Source organism: Carya illinoinensis, chromosome 15 (genome assembly GCF_018687715.1).
Source record: "Carya illinoinensis cultivar Pawnee chromosome 15, C.illinoinensisPawnee_v1, whole genome shotgun sequence".
NCBI lineage: Eukaryota > Viridiplantae > Streptophyta > Magnoliopsida > Fagales > Juglandaceae > Carya > Carya illinoinensis.
The window spans coordinates 31,262,460-31,272,470 of NC_056766.1; the positions used below are offsets into that span (position 1 = coordinate 31,262,460).

Below are 10,011 nucleotides of genomic sequence, written 5' to 3' on the forward strand. Positions count from 1 at the left end.
ATCAAATTAAAGATTCCAAATATTTGCAAGCTGACTGGTGCATGCAAGAGTACTGTTTATGTAAAGAAGGGACAGGCCGAGAGCTCATGTGGGGACTCTTACCCCGACATGATACGCAGTTTTTGAACAACCCTTGACTTTGGGTTCTTCTCTATTGATTTTCTTGAGTGGGAAACGGCCTTTCTTTCTTTTTCTTTTTTTATTTCTAATTTTTAGTGCTTTTATACTGAATTTATCACGTCAAAGCGCATGGAAAGTCATAAAAGGAACATCCCCATATCTATAATTGGATTTTCTACCCACTTCTCTATAATTATTTATTTGAGATGTGTATTGGTCTATAATTGGACCTTCTTCCTCTTCTTCATCATCATCTCCTTCCATGACCTTTCAATTAGGAGCTTCTTCATCTTCTTCATCATCATCTCCTTCCATCCATCCACGGAATCATGATGTATTTTTTAGCTTTAGAGGTAAAGAAGTTCGCCACAAGTTTATTTCTCATCTAAACAGTGCTTTGCGCCAAAGTGGAATCAAGACTTACATGGATGGCGTTGACCTTGAAAGAGGAGAGCAAATTTCATTTGAACTTTTCAAAGCAATTGAAGAGTCAAGGATTTCGATCATTGTACTTTCTAAAAATTATGCAGAATCCAGATGGTGTTTAGACGAGCTATTGAAGATTCTTGAGTGCAAGAAAATAATGAAACAAATTATTCTACCAATATTCTACGAGGTGAAACCATCGGAAGTACGAGATCATGAAAAAGGATGTTTTGGAGAAGTATTCACTAGACTTGGAAAGAAAATCAAGCTGGATGACATGAAGTTCTTGGAGTACTGGAAGGAAGCTTTAGAAGAAGTAGCCAAATTATCCGGATTGGAATATATAGCATTCGGGTAAGCTTTGCCTATATGTTCGTCGTGCATGTGTGTGTGTGTGAGCATAAATAAATAAATATATATATATATATATTTATATATGATGCTATTGAGATATTAGGGGATTTAATATATATTACCACTACCACGTTAGTTTCACATATAGTTTATTGGAGAAATAGAAGAACATGAGATAAATTAAAATACATATATTTTCTTTCTTTTCGCCTTTTGGGTCTTTTGGCCGTGAATTGCAAGCAAAAATAAAGGAATAGAGGAATATATATGGAATTTTGTCCATCAAATAACTGATCAACGATCAATAGTTAGAAAAAGATAATTAAGAAAAAGGGTAGGAATTGTTTATTATTTGTGTTATAGCTATAGAAAGAATAAGATTTGGAAAACTGATGACTAGAAAAAACAGCTTTAAATTATAAGTAGTACGAGTTTTTAGTTTCATTTTGTTTCTATATAAAGATTTACAAATACTCTTAAATTAATATAAGCCTGATCTAAGGGAGGGAAAGTCGATTCAAGAATGAAACAAAAAAGAAAAAAAAATTAAAAATTTATTAATACATACAAAAGAATGAAAAAGTAAGTCTACCCTTTGATGAATGCACAATCTAATATTGAAAGACTCAGATTAAGGACAGAGAAAGGCCACCCTTTGATATAGTAATCTAATGCTGTCACTTTGTCATGGAGAAAAAAAAAAAATACAGAAACAAGATATAATTTCACACAAATCATATTGATATATGTCATTTACCTGTGAAAAAAGTCTGACTCTTAAAAATTTTCTTCTCTTTTTTATTGATAGGGATGATGAGTCAAAATTTATCCGAAACATCATTGGGTGGGTCAACTCAAGAATACTTAAGCAAACATCTCTACACGTTGCCACATATCCAATTGTAATAGAGTCTCGTATACGAGACATTTATCAGCATTTAAGTCTTGAAAGGAATGATATTATACGCATGGTAGGGATTTTCGGAGTCGGTGGAATTGGTAAGACAACTTTTTCAAAAGATATTTATAACAAGATATCTTCTTAATTTGAAGGAAGTTGTTTCTTGAGTAATATTAGAGAAAATTCAAAAAGAGGAGGTATGATTAAGTTGCAAAAAAGACTTCTTTTCGAGATCTTAGGGGAAAAATTGGATATTTATGATGCTGATAGAGGAGTCAATGTGATTCGGGATAGACTTCGCTTTCAAAGGGTTTTGCTAATTCTTGATGATGTGGATGAGTTGGACCAACTAAGAAAATTAGCCGGAGATCGCGCTTGGTTTGGTTTAGGAAGTAGAATCATTGTAACAACAAGAGATAAACAATTATTAAAAATCTTTGAAGTTGATTCAAGATATGAGTTGATGCTCTTGGATGACAATGAAGCTCTTTGGCTCTTTAGTTTGCATGCTTTCAAGAAAGACGAACCACTTTATAAGTATGTGGAACTCCCTAAACAAGTTATAAAATATGCTCAAGGTCTTCCACTAGCTTTGACAGTGCTAGGATCGGATCTAAAAAACCAAAGCATACATCAATGGAAAAGTGCACTGGATAAGTATAAAAGCATTCCCCACAAAAATATTCATAGTGTACTTCGAATAAGTTATGATGGTTTGGAAGATAATGAGAAGGAAATGTTCCTTGATGTTGCCTTTTTCTTTAACGGAGAACCTATGGCTAATGTCAGGAAAATATTTGACATTTGTAATTTTTTTCCGGATGATGGTATCAACAAGCTTATAGACAAGTGTCTTATTACTATTGAAGATGAATGCGTTTGGATGCATGACTTGCTAAAAGATATGGGCCGAGAAATTGTTCGACTAGAATCACCCCTTGAACCTGGTGAATGTAGTAGACTTTGGTTTCACGAGGATATCCGTGGAATGTTGGAAGAAAGCACAGTAAGAGTAAAAAAAAAAAAAAACTCTTGAGTTTTACATTTATTTCAATTTTTAAAAGTGAAATCTAGAGGAAACTTTTGGCCTTATGAATTAATATATAAATGAAATATGTAAACATATATATATATATATATATATTGTAAATTAAAATGAATTTGTAGTTGTATATAATAGATCATTTTGTTTAATTAAGATTAATCAAAGTCTCATATCTAAATGTCCTTTTTCATTTCCATTATCCTAACATTTCAGTAGTGAGAAAATACTAGTTATTTTTAGAAAGTTGATGCTTAACTTTATGTAGTAATTTTGGTAACACTTTTGTGTATTCTCCTGCGTAGCAGGGCACAAACAATGTTGCAGGCATGATAATAGAAATGCCTGAAGGCGAGGATGCGATAAGCTTGGATCCTGAAGCATTTGTATAGATGAAAAGACTTAGAGTACTTATCAATCGTAATGCAAGGTTTTCAAGTGGACCTGATTATCTCTCCAACGAGTTAAGAGTACTTGATTGGTTTGAATATCCACTACAATCTTTGCCACCCAATTTCCATGGAAAAAAACTCATTATCTTTCAAATGCATAGTAGCTTCATTGGGGAGCTAAGCTTCATCAAGTCTTTCATCAAGTTTAAGGTATTTACAATTTTCACATAAATAAATTCATTATCTTTAAAATGCATGGTAGCTTAGTCAAGGAGTTAAGCTTTATCAAGCCTAAGGTACCTGCAATTATCATCTTCAATAACTTTGTTTCTCTAATCTATGTGCTAAACTCCTTTCCATTCGTTTTTTTTCCTTTTTTAACAGGATATGACAATTATGAGTTTCTATGATTGTAATTTCTTAAAAAAAATTCCAGATCTTTCAAGCATCCCAAATTTAGGGATTTATATGTTGAAAGGTGTACAAGTTTAGTTGAGGTGCATGATTCCATCGGATCCCTGGAGAATCTTTTTCATTTGTGTTTTATCAGATGCTCTAACCTCCGAATTTTTCCAACAAGCCTCAAGTTGAGATCTTTACACGAACTTAATCTTAGTGGTTGCTTAAGCCTCCATAGCTTTCCTGAAATTCAGTGTGAAATGAAATCATTATGTACATTAAATCTTGGTAGCACAGGAGTGGAAGAACTACCTTTGTCCATTGAAAACCTCACTGGACTTCATGTTTTATTTCTAAATGACTGCAAAAATCTTATGCGTCTCCCAATTAACATCATTATTCTGTTGCAACATTTAAGAGAGCTTAATATTGGTGGTTGTACAAATCTGCTGAAGAAGATGGGGGATGATCGTCGGAATTCTTTCCAATCAGAATCAAGTTTCTTTCCAATATCAAGTTTTTTTACCATGTTTAATTTCTCGGCCACTTTGGCTTCTTTAGATTTGTCCGAAAGTGAAATTGTTAGCCTTCCCACCAGCATCAAAGGATTTGTTGCACTTATTGAGCTCTACTTGAGAGATTGCAAGAAACTTGAAGAAATCTTAGAACTTCCACCAAATATAGCAAATGTATTTGTTGATGGATGCCAGTCGTTAGAGAGATTTCCAGAAGTATCAAGAATATTAGAATTCAATGGAAGTCACAACAGATCGTTAGGTTGTATTGGCTTGCATGGCTGTGACAAAATGCATGAGAAGATTTGGAATTATAAAGTGCCAAATCCATTATTGTGGAAGGTATGTATCTGTCTTATCCTCTCTCTGAATTCTATATAAGATGCATGACTTTAAAATAAATGATGATGATGATATTGTTTTAATAGGGACATTATAATGCCACTGTGCTACTAGAAAATGAGATTTCAGAGTGGTTATGGTATCAGAAAAAAATTTTAGAAAATGAAATTGCTAAGAGAGGGGATGATGATGTCCACTTGAAAGGAAATGAAGAATGGGTAATAAATATTGAGGGGCCACACTATTTGGAGGATATAAGCGGAATTGTAATATATGCCGTTACATTTTTTAATGAAGATCTTAGGGATGAGAATTTTTTATTGGATGCTGACGTAACCATTAACAGCTCAAATTGTATATGCCGTATTGATACAAAAGAAAGTCTATGTTTGTCTTATCATAATGTAAAGAATAATATCGCAGCCATAGACCAACATGAAGTATGGATGCGGTACTCTGATTTAGAATCATTTGAGGTAAAGGTTTTGGACAATTTGAGGGTTCAACTTTGTATTGCCAATCCCTCTTTGGGCACGTCTTTGGTCACGGTATTATTATATAAGTTGGGGAGCCAATGTTGTATACAGGCATGAAAGCAGAGCACGTTAAAGAAGAAAAATGGATTGAATTAAATGATAGCCCAAGTGGAATTTCAGGTGAGATTTTTGTTTGCACTTATTTCTTTTCTAAAATGATCATTTTCAAAAATGTTCAACCTTTCGATTCACATGTATCAGGGAGTTTGTGTCAGCCCAGATTGGTGTGTTATACTGAGGCTCGGGAAGGTACAAATTGATCACTTGTTCTTCATTTCTTGACAACAAATGTAACTTCGCAAATCGATTTCTCCTGAATAATTTTTCTCCATTAAGATTGATGATGATTGATTAGCAAAAGCTAAGAAGTATTTTTGTTTGGTTTGAGTCAGACAGCACATGAATGCTATTCTTTTCTTGAAAAGAAGTGGCTGCTAATTTTCCTCTGGGGACAGCTTAATTGTCATTTGTAGGCCCAAGAGAACCAGATATGCTATATTGTGTTAACATTTTATCTTCTTTTTTAGATCGCTCTTTGTTTCACAATGTAGCTCCATCGGAGGTATGACATCAAATAGGAAGTTTTGGAGAAGCATTTATTAAACTTGGATGTAAGATCAAGGATGAAGTAAAGGTTACAAAGTGGAAGGCAACTTTACATAAAGTAGCCAATTTTTTCGAATTCACGTTAGGGGACAAGTACTTTTATATTTGTTTACACATGATGTTAAAGAGAAGTTAATGGGAGAATCTTAGAGTTCGCAAATTGATCATTATGATATGATGCCTTGCCAAATATTTGATATTTATCAATCTTTTCGGCATTGAATTTTGTGCATACCATACTTAAATTAGAAATCTTTTCTTATTGAGGGATTTAATATCGTACTACCACATTCATTTCATATGAAGTTTATAGGACAAATAGAATAGAAGAACATGAAAATATACAAATAGAAATCTTCTCTCTCTCTCATTTTTTTTTCCTTTATTTTTGGGCTCTATAAAGAATAAACAAAAGTTCTAAGCTTCGAATATTTCCAAGAAGACTCAAGTTGAGATCTTTACTCTACCTTAATCTTGGTGATTGCTCAAACCTTCGTGAATTTCCTGAAATTGGGCGTGAAATGAAATATTTAAGTTCATTAAATCTACTTCGCACCGCAGTGGAAGAACTACCTATATCTATTAGGAACCTCATTGGACTTGATGTTTTAATTATAAATGGCTGCAAAAACCTTGTGCTTCTCCAAATTAACAGCATTTTTCTGCTGCAAAATTTATGCAAGCTTGGAATTGGTGGTCCAAAAGTGGAAGATGAGATTTTATTGAGTGAAGAAAGACTCCTTGAATTGCTGCATCCAACGAATTCAAGCACTGCATTACAAGTGTTGAATCTTCCAAATTGTCCCCAAATAGAATCAAGTTTCTTTTCAAAATCAAGTTTCTTTGCCGTGTTTAATTCCTCGGCCACTTTGAGAAAGTTAATTCTATTGGAAAGTGAGATGGTTAGCCTTCCCACGAGCATCAAAAGATTTGTTACACTCAATGAACTCTACTTGCGGGATTGCTAAAAACTTGAAGAAATCTTAGAACTTCCACCAAATATAAAAAGTGTAGATGCTACGGGATGCATATCGTTACAAAGATTTTCCAAAGTATCAAGAATATTGAAATTCGATGGAAGCCTTATCAGATCACTACGGATGATTCAAGTAGGTGGCTGCGAAAAAATGAATGAGTAGATTTGGAATTATAAAGTGCCAAATCCTTTACTGTGGAAGGTATGTATATATGTTTCTCATTCTCTCTCTGAATTCTTTGTAAGATGCATGACTCTTAAGCTGATGATGATGATATTGGTTTAGCAGAGACATTATAACACCACTGCGTTATAGAAGTTGTGGAAGTTGCGGAGCCAATGTTGTATACAAACACCAAAGCAGAGCACATAAAAGAAGAAAATTGGATTGAATTGTTTTGGGATTTTTAGGTGAGACTTCCCTTTCATTTTTATTTGTTTTCTATTTTCTCTGCCTTTTAGACTTGATTTGGTATTTGCCACTGGAAATAAGAACCCAATTTATTAGCTCAATGATGTCACTATCTGACAGTACTCTTGGAATCCAATCCGTAGCCATATACAGAAGGAAAGAGGGATTCTTAAACTTGGGTTATCAACTTCCAGATTTGGTGCAGAAGGACTATGATGATCCAAAGGTAAACTTGGAGTTAGAGCTTCGACTTGGTATCAAGCATGAAATTCAAACATTAATTAGCTTGTAAGCTTTTTACTTTGTTCATTTACTGATTGCCATCAGTTTGTTTTCTTGGATGATGAATTCAAGTGATTTGCCGCCCCTGAAAGTTTTCTTCTATATCCTTATTATAGCAAGTATATGCTAAAAACATTCAGCTGAAAATTCAGAAAACACCTATTCTCATTCCATAAAAAAATTTCCATTAAGTTGGAGTGCAACATATACTACAAAACAAATAAGTATTCATCAATATGCATGCATAATACATATTTGTCGTAATGTCGCTGTATTTTGTGTTGTTTTCTAAATTCATATTCCAACACCAGCCTCATATTGTACTAATCCTCTGTATTTTGTGTTTATATCAATTTTGTATACCCCTTGGGCACTGGGTGCAAAATTTACCATAAAAGTGCGCCTAGACTTGTAGCCTTTGTAAATTAGGCATAGTTGTGATGCGACTATGTTTTGGAAAATTGGATTCCATTGTTAAGAGTCCTTGATGATCAGTTTTAGAAACTGATGATGATCTACATATGCCAACAATCTTTATGATTTATTAGAAATTGAAATTGTTAAGAGTTCAGTTAATACCCAACTGATGGGAAGAGAAGCATGGGTAATAGATGTTGAAGGACCACACTATTTTGAGGAGAAAAGTGGAATTGTATTGTATTCGGTTCTGTTATTTAAGAACATGGTATGTTTAGGTGTTTTATTTATGGTTTCCCAATGATAATCCAGGGAGGGGTATCGTTTTAAGCCAATGTGGTATACAAGCATGAAAGGAGACGAAATAAAAAACAGAAAAATGGATGAAACCGATCTTCCTTGAGGTCCTCAACAAATGAATTAATCATAGCCCAAGTCACCCCTCTGTTGCTACTATTTCTTTTGGTTGGAATCTAATCCTTAGCCTTAATCATGAAAAAAGGTGTTCTTCAACCTGGGGCACCAAACTTCCAGATCAGATGGAGAAGGACCAAGCGACAGCAAAGGAAGAGAAAAGGGGATGGGCGAACGGAGGTGAAGCGGCTTACCTTCCTTTCATTCCAATATCTCCTGCGACTTCCTCACTCCTCAGCACTTGGGAGTATGTCACCTGGTTTGGCCTGGCTGATGAAAGATGTTTTTATTATGATGATTGAAAGGTAGATTAGGAGTCAGAGCTTTGACTTGGAATCAAACACAATCCATTGTTTGAGATGGATGTATGACTAGTACATTTAAAAGAGCTGAATCTTAAGAACACTCACCTATTGCCACTATCAACCATCTCTCTCTCTTTCTGTCTCTCTCTGTGGTTATATTCGCTCAAAAAGAGAATATAGTAATTCAAAATATGCATTGTTTTAATTTTCAAAACATGTTTTTTTTTACGAGAAAAATAAAACTAATAAAAAGTATAAAGTATAATTAACTTAACGACCCAATGATAGGGTAGAAAAAATTAATTAAAATATTATATATATTATTGTTAAATATCATAATTAAGGAAATGATCATAGCATAATAATTAGTATTAAATTTTGTGGGACAAATTAATGCCGTAACTTTCTTTCTAAATATTACTCAAATAAAAAAATTATTTCAAAATTTCAACTTTTTATCTAATCATTAATTTGAATTCAAACCTAAATTATTAAACTGGTAATAATATATTTAACATGTTTTGTTCTTGAAAAGAATAAAACTAACCTTTGCTTAAAGAAATATTGACTTGTATCTGAGATATATTGTTGCACCATGTTGATACCAATTTATATTGTGGTATGGTGACTTTATTATAGAACTACACTCTTCATACTTCAATAAAATATGATATTCAAGACTTAAATTTTATCTGTGCCACTAAAATTAAGGTTGTCATTTGGGATTTGATGTTAAAACTCCCTTAATCTACACAGGTTCATGTGTATTTGCAGCCTTCAGTTGTAACACTCCACTTAAAAACACCTTAGGCCTTGACCCTAGTAGCCATGACCCGATCTAGGTAGAAGTTGAGATACTTGAGTAAAAGGAAATCTTTGGGACTCGATTGGTTTAATAGTATTATTTTTGAGAATTTTTAGTACTTTATTAGTTTTGATGAAAGGTGCCATGAGGTCAATGAAAGAATAACACATGGCAAATTAGAGGTTTGCCACCTTAAAGATGAGATGGATTAAGGATAGACAGAAAGACTTTAGCCCCAACTTGATGGACACAAGACATTAGGCTCAACTTAGAAGATATAAGAGTATTGGGCCCAACTTAGTAAGATCTAAGGCTTTTAGCCCAATTTTCGAAAGATCCAAAAGTTAGGACCCAACTTAATGAACTATTGAGGTCAAGGAAAGAACCAATACGTATGGAGATGAGGCCCATGGATAAGTCTAGTATATATTTATTGTTCCTTTCCAATTTAATCTCCTAAATAATTTTCAGGAACTATACTTGCTGGAAATATTTTTGAAATAATTATATATTATATATGTGTTATTAGTAATATAAGTGGTAGTTTAGGAACTGGGACGTATGTTTCTCGGCTTCATCTCATCTGAAACATATGTAATATCTCTTATTTTCTGCTGTTTTCTACGTAAATTCAACATCGAACACCAGTCTGCCTCATATATCACTTTTTATTCTATCTATTGGACGCTGGGCTCAAATCATAGCATAAATGTGCACCTAGGCTTGTAAACTTTGTAGGACTCTGCATGTATAGTATATATGCAGAT

At 33.6% G+C, this 10,011-nt stretch overlaps 1 protein-coding gene across 4 annotated transcripts; it reads left to right on the top strand.

The window, feature by feature from the left end:
- The first annotated feature begins 294 nt into the window (after positions 1-294).
- Positions 295-8,557, top strand: LOC122295687 (disease resistance protein RPV1-like). 4 transcript variants are annotated; one of them, XR_006238224.1, is made up of 7 exons: positions 295-900; positions 3,152-5,147; positions 5,229-5,276; positions 5,555-6,811; positions 6,899-7,020; positions 7,142-7,247; positions 8,223-8,557. XR_006238224.1 is itself a non-coding variant. In XM_043104775.1 (2 exons), the coding sequence occupies exons 1-2, from the start codon at positions 383-385 to the stop codon at positions 1,944-1,946; spliced, it is 756 nt and encodes a 251-aa protein (XP_042960709.1). In that variant the 5' UTR covers positions 295-382; the 3' UTR covers positions 1,947-2,797. The 4 variants fall into 4 exon arrangements, 1 of the variants encoding a protein (XP_042960709.1); XR_006238223.1 differs by having other exon boundaries at positions 5,229-6,811; XR_006238225.1 differs by having other exon boundaries at positions 5,229-6,811; positions 7,165-7,247.
- Positions 8,558-10,011: the final 1,454 nt, after the last annotated feature.

Excerpts from the sequence above, each read along its gene's own strand:
- LOC122295687 (XM_043104775.1), top strand. The coding sequence starts at position 383 with ATGACCTTTCAATTAGGAGCTTCTTCATCTTCTTCATCATCATCTCCT. Across the intron at positions 901-1,708 it reads TTGGAATATATAGCATTCGG|GGATGATGAGTCAAAATTTA; the intron begins GTAAGCTTTGCC and ends TTTTATTGATAG.